At 39.3% G+C, this 21,201-nt stretch overlaps 1 protein-coding gene across 1 annotated transcript in view; it reads right to left on the reverse strand.

Annotated features, from left to right (window-relative positions):
• LOC109918685 (guanine nucleotide-binding protein G(I)/G(S)/G(T) subunit beta-1) overlaps window positions 1-21,201 on the reverse strand; it is a 56,031-nt gene that overhangs the window by 18,997 nt on the left and 15,833 nt on the right. Inside the window, exons 2-6 of the mRNA XM_020518620.2 lie at window positions 12,264-12,366; window positions 3,477-3,515; window positions 3,273-3,379; window positions 1,361-1,424; window positions 1,107-1,269 (exon numbers count right to left, since the gene is read on the reverse strand). Of these exons, the coding sequence (XP_020374209.2) occupies window positions 1,107-1,269; window positions 1,361-1,424; window positions 3,273-3,379; window positions 3,477-3,515; window positions 12,264-12,320 (430 nt within the window). The 5' untranslated portion in view covers window positions 12,321-12,366. The remainder of the gene's footprint in view (window positions 1-1,106; window positions 1,270-1,360; window positions 1,425-3,272; window positions 3,380-3,476; window positions 3,516-12,263; window positions 12,367-21,201) is intronic.

Here is a 21,201-nt window from a genome sequence, read left to right on the forward strand (position 1 = left end):
CACTGGACTTGAAACATTAACTCTGTTTTCTCTCCTAGATGCTGCCGGTCCTGCTGAGCTTCTTTAGTAAATTTTTTCTTTTTGTTTGTTATATATTACTTTAAGCCAATATAAGGAAGCGCTCCAATTAATATTTACAGCCAGCTAGTTCATTAACAATTCCTTAACTCATGAAGACTCGTACAGCCACTAATTAAGACGATAAGCTGCCTAAAGTCTTCCCAACTTCCATGAAGACCATAACACAAAAGAATTATAAAATTACTACTGTACATGAGAATGATAATTGCTTTCCAATTACCCACAGAGATGGGCACATCAGCACCTCCACCTCACAATGGTCATTTTTATGAAGATGATCAAAGTAGCTTGTTTCTCTGAATGACTTAGAAGAAAACACCTCATCACACGACTTGAACCTGCATTGATTAAACTGTTAAGTATACAGATTTGAATTCTGACTTCAGTTGCTGTCTCAACCTCATGAAACAAGCAGCTCCAGGTGTGAGCATCAAGGAGGCCTGCTCTCCAGTTCTCTCGCAATAATCTCACCTCCAGAAAGAATCTCAGACTTTACCTGCCAAACGGGACTAATTCTCAAGAGAACAAAAAATATTTCTGCACCATTAACTGCCATTCGTCTGCATCCCAGGAAGTGAACTTACAAAATCAGCTAAGTGAAAGACTCACAACTGGGTACAGACTTACTGGATTCTAAGCCACATAATCAAAGATGTTGGTACTAATTTAAGAAATTCAACAGTTGCAATTTACTTCCTTCACTTTCTCTTTCCATCTATCACATTTGCTTTTGTGTGCATCAAGTAAGGAAGCAATTCCCTCCACCACATTTTGAAGGATTTATTAATAAATCTTACATCTAAATTCATTTTAAGGGATTTTGTTATGGCTTTACCTCTAAGATTGAAAATTTACAAAAAAGGGTTTCAGAAACACAACTTGGCCTACTTCAGTAAGGGACAGGAATAAAAAAAGGCAAAAAAAAGCAAATCAGCTCACTGTCTCAGGCTTAAGAAGTCGGTCATAAGTTAGATCCATCCATTCTCCCTTTGCCTATGACACCATTTACTCCAACGTGACCATACCTGTATGCCCCGGTAGTTCCCTACTCACTCGAACATTGCCCTCCCTCGTTTTCAAGCTGTATATTGAACAGATGTTGTCCAGCCCACCACACGCAACATAGTTTCCCGATGGAGCATATGCACAAGTCATAACCCACGATGATCGTAAAGGGATAGCGTGCATCTGTAGAAAAGACAAGAAAATATCAAGTCGTCACAAAGCTACACAAGATCTAAATTGTGAGACATTATAGTCAAAGCAATTATATTCTTACTTTATTTGTTGTATAACTGTCCCAGATGATTAACTTTCCATCTTGAGATGCACTAACTAGAAGCCTGCAAATATAAAAACATATTTGATGCATTGAAAAAAGTCAATGTCACAATACAAAGAAGAAATTTTACTCAAACAAAAGCAGGGTTGAGACACTTTAGGAGGCTGTAGAGAAACTGATGCTATCTTCAGTGTCCTGCGCCGCTCCTCAATCAGGACAGAGACAGAGATTTGGCAGGTGTTCACAATTGATGAAGTAAATTGTGAAAACTCCACTAGTCAGTGGCTTCATAATGAAACAGCACACATTTACCACTAAAAAAAATCAAAAAATAAAAAATCAAAAACAATTTTTCTTTTTAACTAAAAAAAAGCAAGAGGATTTCAAGAACATGGAATGATGTACCAGAAGCTGTGCACATTGGAAACAGAACCCATTGTGACTTTTGGAAAGAAACTAGACACATCCAGAAAAATTAGGAAAAAAAATATACAAGTGGATAACTCTCAGAATCGATACAGAATACACCAAATTGTCAACTAGGAGTTTCAAAATAAATTTGTAACTTTATAAAGTTAAAGAATTCTACAAAATTCATGTTCCTGCAAAAACGTTCATTTATTGACAATAATGCCCGAAGTCTTATTTTTGTTTTAAAACAAACCCAATAGAACGGTGGATCTGTAAATCAGAAACACAAACGGAAATTGCTGGAAAAGGTTAGCAGGTCTGGAAGCATCTGTGAAGAGAATCAAAGTTAATGTTTCAGATTAAGTGATCATTCTGAGGAAGGGTTCTCTGTTCTGAGGAAGGGTCACTTGACCCAAAATGTTAACTCTGATTCTCTCCACAGATGCTGCCAAACCTACCAAGCTTTTCCAGCAATTTCTTTTTTTTTGTTGAATGTCTGATGGCATTACACCATAAATTTGAAAACCAGAAATGAATGGCATCAACTGAAAATTATCCTAATTGAACAGCAAGAAAATGTGCTGTAAACAATTTATTCCCATCGTAATATCTAGGGACTTAACAATGGCAGCATAATATTCTTCTTTTAGTATGCAGACTGTTGATAAAGGCTTCGAGCAATGCATGATAGTTCATCTTTTTTTTTCCCCTCCATGGGATATGGGCATCACCAGCATTGCATTTGTTGTCCATTGCAGTTGTCCGTGAACCGAGTGGCTCGCAGGCTACTTCAGGGAGTAGTTAAGAATGAGCCACATTGCCACGAATTTGCAGTCACATATGCCAGACCACACAAGGACAGCAGATTTCCTCCACTAAATGATACGAATAGCTAGTTGGGTGTTTACTACAGTCATGTAGTCACCACTACTGAGACAATCTTTCAATTCCAGATTTATTATTTTTTAAATTTTAAATTCCACCAGCTGAGATATGAACAAGTACCACAACAGCATTAGCCTGGGGCTTCTAATTACCAGTCAGTGACATTATACTAAACCACCATCCCGTCTGATTGTTGTTCATTCAGGATGCTATGATGAGTGAAATTATGTTGCAAATGTGCACCACTGCAGCATCATTTTCATCCTTGCTTTCAATAAAACACTGCAATTTCAAGAACAAGCCATATGCATAAGCATATCATTATGACAATTCCTCTAAATATAGTTGCAAGACATTAATAGATCAGCTCTGGATGCATAAATTTCACAAGAATCAAACCCACGGAACACCTCTAGATATCAGCAAAATAAAGCAAAGGAAAGAAAATGTACTAGCATCACATGGTTTCTAGCTGAATGTTAGATACTAAAGTGCAGATTACACTCAACGATACAACTGATTCACTGTAAACAACACTGTAAACAAATGAGTGACACTACAAGTTATCGAGCTATCTGATCATATAATCGTACATCATTATTCAAACACTGACCTGGAGTCTGATCCCCAATGCATGGCATAGATTTTTGCCAAATGTCCCCTTAATGTTCGCCTTGTACGCATTTGAATTCGACCGACTGAATCCAGCCCAGCTGTGATCTAAAAATAAGATTCAGTTAGATGCACTTCTATCAACAGGCAAAGAACAAGAAGGTTCATACATGGTATTTGTCCATCTCCCACTAAATGTGTTTACCTGTGCCAAGGTGGAATCACCACATGCTTTTCTTGCATCCTGTAATGACAAACAAAATTCTCTTAGCAGATATTTAACATTAAAGTAATAAATCTAATACAATTACTTATGATGCTACTCATTACGCCATTCTGCTTATTGTACGTTGTGAAAGAGCCATGCAAATAAAATAACTTTCCTTCATGAAGTCATTTCTGCATTTGAGGTTTAATTGACACAGGCTTGTGGTCAAATGTCTGTGCCATGCAGCTGTAGATTTTCAGATATCACTGGCACTTGGAATGATCGAACAAGAGTGGCAATGAAAATCTAGAAGAGGAGTATGTACCTAATGAATAAATCAAATACCTTTACTACCATTATTTGCAAACAAGCTTTCATGTATTCACCGATTTTCACTCCTCCACAACGAAGGTACCAATGGCTTAGTTTACCAGTGCTGGTTTAAACATGAAAAATGTCTTTTTGTAGAAAATTACTGTACAATTTAAGAAACCTGCCTGTTCGTATATTTGTACAGTCCAAACATTTTTGTTTTCTACCATGCTCAATGCAATTCACATGCAAAAAATTTATCACTTAATTCAGCTTCATATTAACCCTTCTTGCTGAAATTCAAAAGAATCACAATCCTATGATTTGATTTTTGTTATTTTATCAATCATTTTCCTCTTTATTTGATAATGTTAATTTTTGTGAATAGCACAGGACCACATAAACTAGAAAATAGATGACTAAGTTAGAAGTGCTGGTAGCAAATGTTTCCTAACAATGAATAAAGGGTATTGGAGGGAGGATAAACATGCAGGAAAGATTAGGAAGGATGGAATGGAAGACAGACCATGGAGGGATTTAAAGTAAGAATTTTATATTTAAGACATAAATGGACCAGATGTCAATATAGGTCATGGAGCCGACTGGCAATAGGTAAAGAGGACTGGCGTGAGCTCAGAAAGGGTGAGGCAATGGCCTAGTGGTATTATCGCTGGACTGTTAATTCCAGAGACCCAGATAACATTCTGGGGACCTGGGCTCAAATCCCGCCACAGCAGATGGTGAAATTTGAATTCAATAAATATCTGGAATTAAGAGTCTACTGATGACCATTGTCGATTGTTGGAAAAACCCACCTGGTTCACTAATGTCCTTTAGGGAAGGAAACTGCCATCCTTACCTGGTCTGGCCTACATGTGACTCCAGACCCAATGTATTGTGGCTGAGTCTAAACTGCCCTCTGGGCAATAAATGCTGCCTGGCCAGCGACACCCTCATCCCATGAATGAATTTTTAAAAAAGTAAAACAGGCAAATATTTTCAATTGTTCTGTTTGATTATGGTTTGGTGGATGGAAGGTCAACCAGGACAATGTTGGAAGAGTTGAACTGAGAAGTAACAAATTTTGTTTTCACAGAATCCCTAGAGTGTGGAAACAGGCCCTTCGGCCCAACAAGCCCACACCGATCCTCAGAGCATCCCACCCTGACCAATCCCCCTAATCTACACATCCCTGAACACTATGGACAATTTAGCATGGCCAATCCACCTACATCTTTGGATTGTGGGAGGAAACCCACGCAGACACAGGGAGAATGTGCAAATTCCACACAGACAGTCGCCCGAGGGTGGAATTGAACCCGGGTTCCTGCTGCTGTGAGGCAGCAGTGCTAACCACTGAGCCACCATGCCATCCTGTAGGAAAGTGTTTCAACATATGGGCTTTGGTAGGGACAAGCGACATTATGCAGGTGGAAGTAAGTAGTCTCCAATACAGAGAAGACATGCAGTAAGAATTCAGGGTCAAATACTTTGCAGAGGTTACCAGCAATCTGGACGAACTGGACACAGTCATCAGGTACAGGGATCAAAATTGCAGTTATGCAAAATCGTTTGTGGCAGGAATTGCTTCACTTTTCACAGTATTGGAGGTGTTTAAGTTCATTCTGAACTGCTCAAATTGAAACGAACCCGAGAACGACTGTCACCTATCAATACACCGGACTATGCACTTTGTAAAGTGAAAACATGTACACAAATTGCACCTATTTCAACTCAACGCAGGTGACATTCTCTCTCAGGTTCACTTCTCAAGGTAATACTTTGACCAAACAGCGTTAATCTGTCCGGTTTAAACTTAGAACAAAACTTGGCAGTAAACAGTCCTTTGCCAACAAATCAGCACTCTCTTCTCACAGCACAAGAAGGTTATTTTTCCTTTGGACTGTCTTGCAAACTGTCCTGATTGAATGCCAAAGAGATATGAGGAAGCTTTTATTTTCCAAGAATGACTAGAATAGCACTTACTTAGGTGTGCCAATCTTAATTTAAAAAGTTATTTTGTTCAAGCAAATTAGATTAGCAAATTTTAGCCAGAATATAAGCAAGGTTCCCACTGTTTTCATTGGGCACTGACCAGACTGTACCATATCAAGGTTTCTGCATCTCATCAGCAATGTTTAGTAGATGTTTAAATTGCGTTGGGGGCACATGGTCTGCCACAGTTATATGAATTTCCACAGCTGACAAGTCCCAATAAACACTATGTCAATTCACTGGTGAATAACAACCATGATCAGGCAATCCTTCTTGCTGTCTTTGGAACTATATCAATGAGTAAATTAATGTTTCAAATCCAGTGGCCTTTCTTCAAAATAGTATTGAAGAAAGGTTACCCGATTTCAAATGTTAACTCTGCTTTCTCTCTACAGATTCTGCCAGACGTTTTGGGTTTCTTCAACAATTTCTGTTTTTGTTTCAGATTTCCAGCATCTGCAGTTCTTTGTTTTTAATCAATATGAGTAGTTGGCCTAGGAGAAGGTGCAGCAAAAAAAGTGGAAGAATTGAAAACACAATGTTTTTTTTGAAAACGCAACATTTTGTAGACAAGCAATATCAGGTGAGATAAAACTGTATTTGTTCAAGGAACCTGAAACACCAAAATGTACTAATATGAACAAGTTAGACAATTCAGTCAAGAAGATCATACATCTTCAAACTCAACAATAGCGAATAATGGAGCTTTGATCTTCTTTCAGTCTCAGCTGACATTTTAACTTTGGCTCACTTCTTCTACAAGGAATAAGCAGTATAGAAAAAAAGAGAACGTTGCATTTACAAAAGGCATTTGATAAGGTGCCAGATAAAAGATCACTACGCAAGATAATAGTTTATTGCGTTGGGGGCAATATATTAGTGTGAGTAGAAGAGTGGCTAACCAATAGGAAGCAGACAATCAGGATAAAAGCTATCTTCAGGCCTCAACTGTTTACGATCTACTTTAATGATTTGGATAAAGGAACAAAAGTCTATTGTCAAATTTGTTGACGATCAGAAGATGTCAGAAGTGACTGCAAAGGAATGTAGATAAAGGGCACACATTTGACAATTAAAGTGTAATCCATGAAAATGAGAAGTGCTCTCCTTTGGTAGGAAAATAGTAAAGCAAATCATTATTTAAATGGGGAAAATTTCAGAAATCTGCAATTCCAAGTACGTGAATCACAAAAGAGGCTAGCATGCAAGTACAGCAAGTAACTAGGAAGACAAATGGAATGTTTTATTGCAAGTGGAATGGACTTTAAAAGGGAGGCATTTCTTAACGCAAATATACACCGTTGATGAACCGCTCCTAGACTACTGGTTATAGTTTTGGTTACCTGTAAGGGATGAGATTCTGTATAGGAAACTCAGTCAGCCTTGTACAACACAGAAACAGACCCCTCTGTCCAATGTGTCCATGCCGACCAGGTATCCTAAATTAATCTAGTCCCATTTGCCAGCATTTGGCCCAAAGCCCTCTAAACCCTTCCTATTCATGAGCCCATCCAGACGCCTTTTAAATGTTGTAATTGTACCGGCCTCCACTACTTCCTCTGGCAGCTCATTCCATACACGCACCACCCTGTGCGTGAAAAAGTTACCGCTTAAGTCCATTTTAAATCTTTCCCCTCTCACCTTAAACCTATGCCCTCCACTTTTGGACTCCCCTACCCTGGAAAAAAGACTTTGGCTATTCACCCTATCCATGCCCCTCATGATTTTATAAACCTTTAGGAACTGTGAACCTGTACCCCAAGAACTCTTTGTTCGGCAACACTCTCCAGGACCCAACCATTAAGTGCACAAGTCCTGCCCTCATTTGCCTTACCAAAATGCAACATCTCGCATTTATCTAGATTAAACTCCAACTGCCACTCCTTGGCCCATCTGATCAAGGTACTCCGAAATAACTTTCTTTACTGTCCACTACCTCACCAATTTTGGTCTCACCTGCAAACTTACTACCCATTCCTCTTATATAAATTATTTGAATGTGAATATAGATGACAAAAAGCAGTAGACCGAGCACCAATCAATCAAGTTAGTGAGGCATGATTTCCCACGCACAAAGCCATGTTGACTATCCCTAATCAGTCTTTGCCTTTCCAAATACATGTAAATCCTGTCGCTCAGAATGCCCTCCAACAATTTACCCATCACAGACAGCAGACTCCCTGGTCTATAGTTCCCCAGCTTTTCCTTACCACCTTTCTTAAATAGTGGCACGTTAGCCACCCTCCAGTCTTCTAGCACCTCATCTGTGGCTATCGATGATACAAATGTCTCAGCAAGAGGTCCAACAATCACTTCCCTAGCTTCCCACAAAGTTCTGAGATACATCTGATTAGGTCTGGGGATTTATCCATCTCTATGCATTTTAAGATGTCCTCTGTAATCTGGAACTTTTCAAGATATCACTATTTATTTCTCAGATTTCTCTAGCTTCCATATCCTTCACCACAGTAAACACTAATGCAAAATACTTGTTTAGTATCTCACCCATCTCCTGCGGTTCCACATATAGATGGCCTTGTTGAACTTTAAGGGTCCCTTATTCTCTCCCCGGTTACTCTTTTGCCCTTAATGTATTTGTAGGATCTCTTTGGATTCTCCTTAACCCTATTTGTTCAGAGAAGACTCACTAGACTGATTTCTAGGTTCCAGGTTGAAGGGTTTGTCTTTTGAAAAAAGGTTGAACAAGTTTGGATGGGATGGTGGTGTAATAGTATTTTCGGTGCAGTAGTATTTTCACTGGACTAGTAATCCAGAGGCCCAGGCTAATGCTCTGGGGGAACACCTGTTCAAATCCCACCCCAGCTAGTGGGATTTTCATTTACTTTAGAGTAAGGAGAGTTTTTACAGCAAGGAAAGAAGCCCTTCAGTCCATCACGTCCATATAAGTCATCAAACATCCATCTATTCTAATCCACTTTCCCAGATGTGAATATAGGAGGTATAGTTACTAAGTTTACATATGGTACCAAAATTGCTAGTGTAGTGGACAGCCAAGGTCGTTATCTCAGAGTAGAACAAGACCTTGATCAGAGTGGCAAACGGAGTTTAATTTACATAAATGTGAGGTGCGGCATTTTGGCAAGGCAAAAGTGGTAAGGCACTCTTGGTGAGTGCTGGCGAACAAAGAGACTTTGGAGTGCAGGTCCATGGATCCTTGAAAGTGGAGTTGCAGGGTAGATAGGATAGTGAGGGCTGCATTTGGTATGCTTGCCTTTATTGACCAGTGCATTGAATATGGGAGTTGAGAGATCATGTTGCGGCTGTACAGGACATTGGTTGGGACATTTTTGGAATATTGCATTCAGTTCTGGTCTCCCTGCTATAGGCAAGATGTTGTGAAACTAGAAAGGTTTCAGAAAAGATTTACAAGGATGTTGTCAGGATTGGAGGGTTTGAGCTAGAGGGGGAGGCTGAACAGGTTGGGGCTATATTCCCTGCAGCATCAGACACTGAGGCATGACCTTATACAGGTTTATAAAATCATAAGGGGCATAGACAGGGTGAATAGTCAAGGCCTTTTTCCCAGGATAGGGGAGCCCAAAACGAGAGGGCATAGGTTTAAGGTGAGAGGGGAAAGATTTAAAAGGGACATAACGGGCAACTTTTTCCATGCAGAGGGTGGGGCATGTACGAAACAGAAGTGGAGGAGGTTGGTGCAGTTACGACATTTAAAAAGCATCTGGAAGAATACATGAATGTGAAGGGTTTAGAGGGATATGGGTCAAATGCTGGCAAATGGGATTAGATTAATTTAGGTTATCTGGTCAACATGGATGAGTTGAACCGAAGGGTCTTTTTCCATCCTGTACATCTCTATGACTCTAACTTGACTTGTAGCTCTGTATGGTATGGCATTTCAAATGTTCATACATCTGCTTCTCTCTTAGGCAGTGAGTTCCGAATTCCCGTAACCCACTGACTGAAACTCTTTTTTTTGTTCAATACCCCTCTAAAGCCTTCTACCCCTTACCTTAAAACTGCGCACCTTGGTTGTTGAGCCCTCCACTGGAGAAGTTTTACTCTATCTACATCCCTCAGAACTTTGTATAATGCAATCAGATCTCCCTCAGCCTTATCTCCAAGGAAAACCATCCTAGCCTTTATAGTTTCTCCTCGTGGCTGCATCTCTCCAGCCCAGGCAACATCTTGACAAAACTCTTCTGCACCCTCTCTAATGAAATCACATCCTTCCTAGTGTGGTAAAGAGTACTACGCAAAGTACTCCAGCTGTGACCTAACATTATTTACAGATCCATCATATTCACTTTGCACTTGTATTTAATGCCTTAAAGACAAATATCCCATATGCCTTCTTAGCTACCTGTCCTGCTGCCTTCAAGGATCTACTGATATGGTCCCCTCTGTACTTCCTAGAGTTCTACTATTCAACATGTATTCCCTTGCCTTGTTAGTCCTCCAAAATACATTACCTCACATTTTTCAGTATTAAATTTGCCACTCTTCAGCCCATCTACATCATCCTGTAACTCAATTAATAAATCTGGAAAATGAAACTTGTCTCAATAACAATGACTATGACAACGTGTCTTATGGAAATCTGCCACCCTTACCAGGTTTGGCACATGTGACTCTTTGCTTCCGACTGAACTGGTCTAGTTTAAGGGCAATTAGGGATAGAAACAGCAGCATCCTTGTCTCATGAAAAATAGTAATGAAGAGTTGGGCCTATACTCATTGGAATAGAGAACAAGGTGATCTGAATGAAGTAAGATTCTAAAGGGGTCTGGACATGGTAACTGCTAAGAGCGACCCCTTGTGGGAATCTAGAATTAGCTTCAAAAAGGAACTCCCATTTAATTAGGGAATGCTGAGTAATTTCCTCAGTGTGTTGTTATGGTTAGGATTGTCTTCTGTTGGACAGTGTTCATTTTCAATACTTAATATCTGACTTAAGCAAGTGAGGAATTAACAATTAAACAGACTATAATTTAAACAATTTCTGCAGGGAAGAAGCCAAACAGCTAGGTCAAAAATTAGCTTTGTCATTTAATGCTGTTTTATGGCTCAGGTTAATGTAAACTTGAACTGACACACGAAATGGACACAGCTCCATTTTAATATCTGAACTATTCTTCTGTGTCTTTGGGCTCTATCCCTGCCTATCATTTACCCCTTACCCCCATCCCTCCACCTATCTTCTGCATATAAACTGACATTTTCCTAGCTACCATCAATTCTGAGGCAGGGTTACTGGACCCACAACATTAACTCTGATTTCTCGCACAGGTGCTGCCAGATCTGCTGAGCTTTTCCAGCAACCTCTGATTTAATTTCTGACTTACAGCATGCGCAGTTCTTTTGGTTTTTACATTTTAAAATGGTAACTTGAAACGTGCAACAAGCCGAAATGCATTTGTTTGTATGGTTATTGCGAGTTTCAATTGGTTTTAGGCATCAACAGTTATTGCGAAGTCTCACATTGTTCTTGTAGTTAAAGAATATAGACAGATTTTGGAGTATTCTTAGATGCATCATTTGGGATATAGCTAATCACTACGGGATAACAATATATGTCAGGTAGATGCATAAACGGTCCAACTGATACCATCTAATTTTGGTTAAGATCTATGGAATTGCTCAGCTAAGAGGGACAAGCTGTTATAAAAAGGGAAATCTTATAAAGTGATGGGTATTTAAAAGCATGAATGAGACAACCGTAGGAAGTGATACATCCGGAACATGGTTGATACTCCACAGCCAAGAATTGACAATGCACTGTTCATACATTAATAAGCCAATTAGCGTTCAGGATATACCTTGATCATGCACAATAGGTAGTGGTTGGCATGGATTAATAATGCCCATGTTTTAGTTGTCAGAAGCACAAGGAAAACTGACCAAAGACATAAGAACATCACAACACAACAGAACAGGAGACTGGTGCAGTCAGGCCAGTGTTGCAAATAGCATCCTGAATTTGATAGACTGTAAAACCATGATATAATCAAGTATAATTTCTTCTGTGTTTGTAACAATACAATGTAATAAAATCTGTAAAATACGTAGAATCATATTTGTACCTGGAATAAATCTTGTAAACGTCAACTAGTAAACTTTAGCCTGACACTTAAAACTCAATCTATAATACTGATTGATTTCAGTCTTAAAGCTGAAGCGCACCCTCAAAATTTTACAATACCCTAACAAGCAGTGGAAACTGCATCCTTACCTCTAGATACTTTTAATCAACCTGTTCAGACCTTTGCAGTAGGCAGGACTTGAACTCGAGCTTTCCGGACAGATTTTTGATTGACAAGGGAGTCACGAAAGTGGAATTAAGGCCAGATCAGAAAACACATTTTCTTATTGAATCTTATTAAAAATTATTAAAAGTTAAATCTTATTAAAAGTTTCATATTAAACGGCCTAATAATTTCCTTTATATATTGTTCTTTTAATTGAATGTAAGAGTGCATAGATGATGTAAAATCTTACCCTAATTTGATTCCGCAATTGCTCTGCTTCTTGCCGTAACTGTTCCAGTTCACTCATTGTCGTGGCTTGATAGCAAATGTCCACAGACTATCAGGAAGCAGATCTACAATGCAACACATCTCTAGTCAGCACTATTCAAATTCATTCAGCTATCACAGAGTTACGTTATATACACTATGACTGATTACAATATTTGAGGATATTGTTGGAATAAACAGGTGAATACTTCTGAAAGTACAACCACCAAGCCCCACCTCCCTCCAAACAATTACACCTACATCTCAAAAAAGATTTGCAATGCAGTTTAATCTCAAAAATAATTTGGTCGAATGAAAGTTACAGCTGAATTTAACCAACGAACCAACAAACCAAAGTATATAACCAAACTTAGGTAAATATATTATCGCAGGAAATAAATCTCAAATGCACCAGATTATATAGGAATATACAACAGAGAAGTAGTTCATACTGGCATTTATCTTCCCCTTCAGCCTCTTCACACCTTTCTCATAGAAATATCCCATTGTAGCCATTTATCCCATCCTCTCTCATGTAATCTAATCTCCTCTGGAATGCATCTACACTGTTTACTTCAACCACTCCTTGCGACAGGAAGTTACAAATTCTCACTGCTCTAGGTAAATAAGTTTACTGAATTCCCAACTGAAGCCCTTCATGACTATCTTAACAGCCTCCAGTGATGCTCTTATGCAAGAAATATTCTTTCTGTATCAATTTTAGCAAAATTTCATAATTGGCTCCTCACCCCACTGTAGTTGGAAATTTAAAGGCCTCCAATAGTTCACTCCTTCAGTCACTTTATACGTAGCAAAGAGAGATTCAGCCTAATCATTACTTCCTGAAATGCATACTAGTGCATCGCCGTAATCTTGTGTAAATCTTCTCTGCAGCATCTCCAGTATCACCAGTTCCGTTTTTTTAAAAAGGCAATCAGAACTGTACACCAAGGTTAGATATAGGTTCAGCTCAACTTCCTTGTCCAACTCATACTTCATTTGCTTTCTTTTAAAATGGTCTTGATAACCTGAACTGCAACTTTTAGTGATAGTAGGAACTGCAGTTGCTGGAATATCTGAGATAACAAGGTGTAGAGCTGGATGTGAAATCCCTTTGTTCTTTAAATCCAGCTAGACTCTCAGCTTCCAATGACTTACCTCTGTATCCTATCAAAACATACTTCTTCCTGTTCATCAACATTGAGCTTCATCGATCAGATTTTGGACCATGCACCTAACCTAACCATTTGCAAATTTCTTACTTCTTCATTGCAATTTACATCTCTACCTATTTCAGTGCAATCTGCAAATTTGGCTATAGTACTCTCTAATCCTATATCCAAGTCATTAATATAGATTATTAGATACATGCAATGAGTTCTATGACACAGCAAAAAGAAAAGTCCATTCTTGGTGCATGCTAGTCAGTTCAAGCAACACAGATAAAAGTTTTGAAACACAAGGGAACAGCCTACACATACATTCTTCGAAATTGAAAGTCAAACAAAGTAATTTTAATGATTGGATTAAGGTGTTAGGAATAAATTCCATGCAAGAAGCTTTCAGAAAAATTATTCTTATCAAAAAATATCAATTCCTTCAGTAATTAATACCCATGCTCAAGACCAAAGGACTGCAATAGCTGGACAGCAGCCCATATGGCTGCTGAATAAGCTGTTCATAAAATTAAACACTTTTTCTGTCATCCCATAAACCAAAGAGAAAGATGCAATGTAGGCAAGTGATAAGGCAAATAGCCAGGGTAAGAATAGCTGAGAATGCCAAGAAATTTTCTTCAGGCCAGAAAGGGTAAAAGCAAAAATCTTCAGAATCTCCCCACCCCCAACCTCATCTCAAGACCAGCACGCCCCCCCTCGTCCCCGCCTCCTTGACCTGTCCGTCTTCTCTCCACCTATCTGCTCCACTATCCACCTTCTATCACTACCTCCCCCTCTCTCTGTATTTATTTCAGAGCCCCCTTCCCCTCCCCCATTTCTGAAGAAGAGTCCAGACCCGAAACGTCAGCCTTCCTGCTCCTCTGATGCTGCCTGGCCTGCTGTGCTCATCCAGCTCCACATCTTGTTATCTTTACAGTAAAACTCCTGTGCATAGGCTCACCGAAGTCAATAGGCATTACAATATGGCAGAATTGACTTGTGTGCAGCAATGGACTGCTAAAGCACATATGCAAGAGGTATCCCTGAAATGAATGAGAAAACAGCACAGAATTACACTCAGAAAGAGAGTCCTTGGTGCCTCATGTATGGATCCACTCCGCAAGCAAAGTGGCAAGCTACAGAATGAGGAATGCGACCAACAGCAAGGTAGGTTGGGGGTATGTGCGAAGCAGAAGCAGCCAGGAGGCCAATCAACAGGGAATGGAACAGCTAACGGCTCTGTGGTGAGGGGGATGGCCACAGTCCAGAGGCACTGTCATGGCAATGTGAGGTCATAGCCATCATCTGTACATGTGCATTCAGTTGGCATTGTGTCAGCAACACAGTTTTTGCTTTTTTTTCTTATTTCAGACTGTCAGCAGTATTTTGCATTTGTATTCGACATAATTTAGTTCCCACTTTAAAGTCAAAGTCCTATATTTATTCATGTCCACATTCATGATGCATACTGAGCGTACAAATGTATTACATTACTAGTGATGGGGTCACAGCATCTTCTGACCCCTCAATCAGTAGGACAGCAAATATAGAATGCCTACTGTACAATGTCAAGTTCAGTGACAAAACGTGGTCAGATATATAATTTATTAAAGACGATGTGTAATTACTATGTAGATTATAGAGATAGTGGTAAAAACATCTATAAGTTTAATTTCCACCTTTTCCTTAAAAGAAGTTCAATTTCTCCTCTCCATAAAACATTCATTGTTACTAGGCTAGCTACTGCCAGCCTCTCATTTCCTCTGAGATCAGAACACAATCAAATATGAGCTGCCAAAGTTGGTAGCAGTCAACATCCTTTTGCATTGAGCTGTACCATGCAGAAGGGGAGCAGTTTGTTGGGAAAGACTATTAAAACTCAAAATCAGTTAAAAGGATTACTTATTTTCCACTTGTCACCTCTCATTTCAAACTACAAAAATACAATCAGACACCCCAACTACAACGGAAGCCAAAAACATGTTCAGATCAAATATCAAGTTCTGCCCAACAGCCCTCATTATCATCTCATCCCACCTGCCCACTTCATGTGTCTTAAAACCCAAATTTGACTGTATTAAATCATTACTTCCTAATTTACTACTTTTAATTTTCAATCTTTATTCGCTCCTCTTATGACTTTGGCCATAGTTCAACAAAGAAAAACAATTTTTAATCTTGGGTTATTGACCAAACAGAAAGATAATGAAACACAGGTAACAATTAATAGGGATAGAGTTAGCAGTCACATGGAGAAAGGTGAGTTGAACAGGAAAAGCTGGCATGGATATCAAAAAGGAAAATTGTGTGACATTTTTGAAGAGGTAATAGAAAGGTTTGGTGCGGATCGTGCAATCTACGTGGTGTACATAGATCTCCAGAAAGCACTGAAAGTACCACACAACAGTGATGAGAAACATTATAGTTCAGAGTTAAAAGCACAGTAGCAATGTACATACAAAAATGGTGATAGGAAACACAGTAGCAGTCAACAGATATCTTTTAGCCTGGGGGAAGATTTGTAATGGAGCTCATCAGGGGTCTTCTTTAAAAACCTTGATTTTCTGGATATGATCTAGTGACTGGTGAGCACGAGGCCAATTTCAAAGTTAGCCGATGACATGAAACTTGGAAGCATTATAAACCGTAAGAAGAATAGTATAAATCTTCAATAAGACATAGACAAGTTAGTGGCGTGGGCAGATAGGTGACAGGTGAAGTTAAATGCAGTGAAGTATGAGGTGAGGAAAAATACATACAGACAACGTAAATTAAACGGCACAATTCTAAAGGGGGTGCAGCGGCAGAGGAACCTTAGTGTATGTATGTACAGATCATTGAAAGTGGCAGGACAGCTGGAGAAAGCTGTTAATAAGACATCCAATATCCATTGCTTTGTGAATGGGGGCAGAGAGTACAAGAGCACAAGAGCAAGGAAGTGAAGCTGAATATTAGTATAAGACAATTGTTTGACCATAGCTGGAGTACAGTGCACAGTTCTGAGCACCACACTACAGGGTGGTTGTGAACACATTAGAAAAGGTGAAGAGATTCACAAGAATGGCTCCAAGGATGAGTATCTTCAGTTATGAGCAAAGAATGGAAGGTTGGGCTGTTCTCCTTGGACAGAAAGCAATGAATAGGAGATTGGAGAGAATGACCAGCTTCAGTGACTGCTTCCATGAATAAAATCTACGTACACTGCTTCCAAAATGTGTGTGTTTTTTTTTAAGAAAATAACATGGATGACAGGCAGAACATTATTCATCAGAATTTCTCAAAGTTCAATTTGTTTCCATCAGGCAATCAGGAAGCTGGACATAGTGCAACATCACTTATTAAGCTTGAATAGTAATACTTGCAACAGCACTTTGGAAAAGTTTTGAAACTAGGTGCTTAACTGCACTTCTGTTTAAAAAAAACAGGAAACTCTAAACCACACCTCTTTGCAATTGATATAGTGTAACTAGGGAGCCACAACCTTACTGCACTGCAAGTCTTGAAACAAACTGGATGTGCAACCTTAACCCATTAAAAGTGTTACACCCATTATCTGATCTCAAAAGTAGCATGATCTGCAACAAATAACCTAATTGAACATGCCAAAAAACAATGTGCTGATTTACATTCAATTTTCACTTTTCAAACAAACTCTGAAATTTCAATTAGAAATCTAAAATCAAATAGTGTCATGTAATCATAACTATCACACCATCTTAAATTAATGCACTTGAAACTCACTAACAGCAATTACTGCAATATATATACAAAACTTACAATCTCACTGGGGAGCCCTGGGAAGGACGGGTCTAACTGTGGACGTTAAACCATTACAAAAGTTTAGCTCGAATTGTAGAACTGAAAGTTGAATTTAAAACCATCGTGATTTTAAACTTAAAACGAAAAATAAAGTCTTATAGCTATCTATAGTACTGCCGGTCATCACATTTTTGTAACATGGGTACATTTTGAAAAAGTACCAGAAGCTTCCTTTCCCTAATGCTGAGTTTCCAACATGACGCAGCAATAAGTCAAAGACATCACTAGATACAGATGAGTTATCAGAAGTGTCGTTACTAAATTATGACAGTCAAGCACTATCTTTAAAAAATAAACACTAACTCAAAGCACTTATTATTTCTGCCACATCTTGAGCCCTTCAAAATCACAGGGATTTTCTTTGCGGATTAAGTCACTGTGTTACATTTTTGTTTGTCCAAATCTCGTATGTGATCCCCTAATCATGGGAAACACGTGAATGAACTGCATGTTTTTCTTTTATAATTTCTCAGCTTCACCTCACCAGGGAAACTGCCACTCTCTACTGTTCATCTTGGCCACCTAATGAGAAAAACAAGATAGTAAAGTGCACAGTACAATCTTCAACTCAGATACAAGGTCAAAGGAAAACGTACGGCCCACAACAGACAATTTTCTGATTTTCTAATGAATGCAATGTTGTCTCTGTTTTGCTTTGACAGCATCGTAAATCCATACTGGATGCATCCGAGAACCAAAAGAACTGAGGTCAGCAGTTTGTGGATCTTAATGCCACTGCAATGGCACAACTTAGGTACCAAGACTACAATGAGGTGCTGACTGCATTATCTCAAAGTAAGTTCATTCTTGCTGACCCAATGAGGGCGGATCATTACCATTTTCTTTGCTTCCTGTCCAAATACAACAGGGAGTTACAACAAAAATATTTTGTCAACAAATCCAAAGCAACACTTGAATGTTTTTACCCAGTTTCATTTTCAAATATGTTAGAAGTAAACATTAAGCTTTTGTGAAGTAATTTATCTTGTAGTGATAATATTTACAGAACACAACCAAGATGTTTTTGAAGGTCTCACTTGCTTTTGGCATGTACAAGGGAAAAAAGAATTATAAAATCTAAGAGTCCAGTAAAGCATTTAGTCTGAAAGCACAAATCTGTTAACAAAGGATTCTAAATCAATGAAAGATTCATAATGTACAATGCCAATTTCCATTCATTAGGAATCTTAAACCCTAAGTAATCATAGCAAATATATTTAGTAAAATTTGTCCAAATGCAATGTCCCATATTGGTGAAGTGACCAGTTAACCCAAAACCTCTCATCCATGCTGCTCCCCAATAGCTACTCTGCTGTTGCTTCCAGAACATTCTTAGAAAGACACAAAGATTTTTGCCACAATGCAGATTCTCTGCTGTGTTTGGAAGAGCTGGGAATGCCAAGTCATGCCACAAAACCAGCGTCTCTCATTTTTTTAGGGTCAGGATTGGGGATGGTCAGTGGTTTGCACGTTCATGGTTGAGATACAGCTGGACTTTAAGTGAAAAGCTGTTTCCAATTAAACTGGAAAATGAAGTCACTGGAATGAAGCTATGACCAGGTAAGAGCAAGTCTGTTCTCAATGTATTTCACTTGGACAGCCATGGCACCAATTGTTGGAGAGAAAGGCACCAGTTGGAATTGTACAAAGTAGGCATGTTGTGCATCAAATGCATATAGACACTTTTGTTTAATTTATTCATGAGATTTCTCAAAATATCCTGAAAGTGGTGGTGAGCTGCTTTAAAATGTTGCAGCCCTGGATGGGTGGGCCAGGAGGAGGAGGAGGCACAGTGATGTTGTAAAGGGAGTTCCAGGATTTTGATCCAGTGACAATGAAGGTATGACGATAATATCCTACATCAGGATGGTGTGTGGCTTGGAAGGGAACTTGCAGGTGGAGGGGTTGCATGCATCTGTTGCCCTTATTCTTCTAGGTGATAGAGGTCACCAGTTTGGAAAGCGGTGCAGTAGTATTGCAGTGTACACTGTATACACCGTTGATGCTGTCAGTTGAGGGAACTGAATGAAGAAGGTGGTGGTGAACGGGACATCAATCAAATGGACTATTTTATCCTGGATGTTGTCAAGCTTCAAGTGTTTTTACAGCTACATCCATTCAGGGAAGGAGTGTATTCCATCACATGCCTGACTTTTACCTCTTTGATGGTGGACAGATGAGGTTACTTGCCACTGAATTCCCATCCTCCAACCTGTTCTTGTAACCAGCCATTCTAATTGTTTTTCTTCTGCACTGACCTCTGAACTTCTTGTGTCACAGTGGCTTCTGGAACTGGAGGTCAATACTGCAATCCACATTGGTAGGTTGACCGCTGTGCGCAGAGCCATGGAGCAGAGCACAGTATTTATATGGTTGATTCAGTTCAGTTTCTGGTCAGTGGTTAGATTCTCCCTCCTGTCACTGGAAACAAAAATGACTCTTGCCCCTTGCCCCTTGCCCAAGCCTGTCCAGGTCTTGCTATATATGGACATGGGCTTCTTCAGTATCTGAGGAATCACAGATGCTCAATATTGTGCCATCACCAAACATCCCCATTTCTGATGGAGGGAAGGTCATTGATTAAACAGTTGAAGATGGTGGAGCCCTGTAGTGATGCTCAGAGCTGATAACTGAGCTGTTCATGCTCACCTGTCATTTTTCACTCCATTGAATAATTTAACTATGCAAGTTGGACAGCTATTGCAGATTGTATCAGGAAAGTAATTGTTTTTTTGTAAAAAAAAAGTCAAAGTAGTGTGTTATTTGTATTGGGGGGGGGTGGGCAGAAGAAGGGAGAAAAGGTATAGGTGGGATTTATGCACATGCATGAAGTGCAAAGCCCCTGTTATAACATTGGAAGAATGAAGAGAAATTGAGTTCACCTTACTGTTCTGTTAGTTGACAGTGGGCATTTGACACAGGTTTCCATGGTAGATCGGACAGGGCCAAATTAACACAAGAATAAATCTTCTTTGGAAGACAGATTTTCAAAGTCAGCACCATATACCAGAGAAAGACAAGAAGTTTCAAGGAGTTTGATTTGAGACCTTGGAGCGCAGGTTCATAGTTCCTTGAAAGTGGAGTCACAGATAGACAGGGTAGTGAAAAAGGTGTTTGGTGCGCTTGTCTTTTTGATCAGTGCATAAGAGTTAGGATGTCATGTTGCAGCTCTGCGGGACATTGGTTAGACCACTTTTGGAATACTGTGTTCAGTTCTGGTCTCCCTGCTACAGGAAAGATGTTGTTAAACTTGAAAGGGTTCAGAAAACATTTACAAGCATGTTGCCAGGGTTGGAGGGTTTGACCTTTAGGGAGAAGCTGAATAGACTGGCGTTATTTTCCCCGGAGCATCAGAGGCTGAGGGGGCGAGGTTTATACCTCTGAGATTTAAACCTTATAGAGGTTTACAAAATCATCAGGGGCATAGATAGAGTGAATAGTCAAGGTCTTTTCCCACGGTAGCGAAGTCCAAAACTTGAGGACATAGGTCTAAGGTGAGAGGAGAAAGATTTAAAAGGGACCTAAGGGACAACATTTTCATGCAGAGGTTGCAGTGTGTATGGAATGAACTACTAGAAGAAGTGGTGGAGGATGGTACAATTACAATATTTAAAAGGCATCTGGATGGATATATGAATAGGAAGGCTTTAGAAGGATATGGGCCAAAAGATGGTAAATGGGATTACATTAATTTAGGATACCGGGTCGGCATGGATGAGTTTGACTGAAGGGCCTGTTTCCTGATGCACACTGAGGCAAACTGAGGATACTGCAGGCCAAGAGGAATGCCTTGAATTTTGTATCCTACATTCTTCAGTAGTTGTTGAGTTTCTTGTACTTCTTTTGCTGAAATTAACAAAATATTTTCTGAAATGACAGCATTGTATCCATTGGGAACCCAATGTATGTTTAACAAGGTGAGAGAATTATTTCCAAATTTGAAAC

This window comes from Rhincodon typus, chromosome 13 (genome assembly GCF_021869965.1).
Source record: "Rhincodon typus isolate 14 chromosome 13, sRhiTyp1.1, whole genome shotgun sequence".
Classification (NCBI taxonomy): Eukaryota; Metazoa; Chordata; class Chondrichthyes; order Orectolobiformes; family Rhincodontidae; genus Rhincodon; species Rhincodon typus.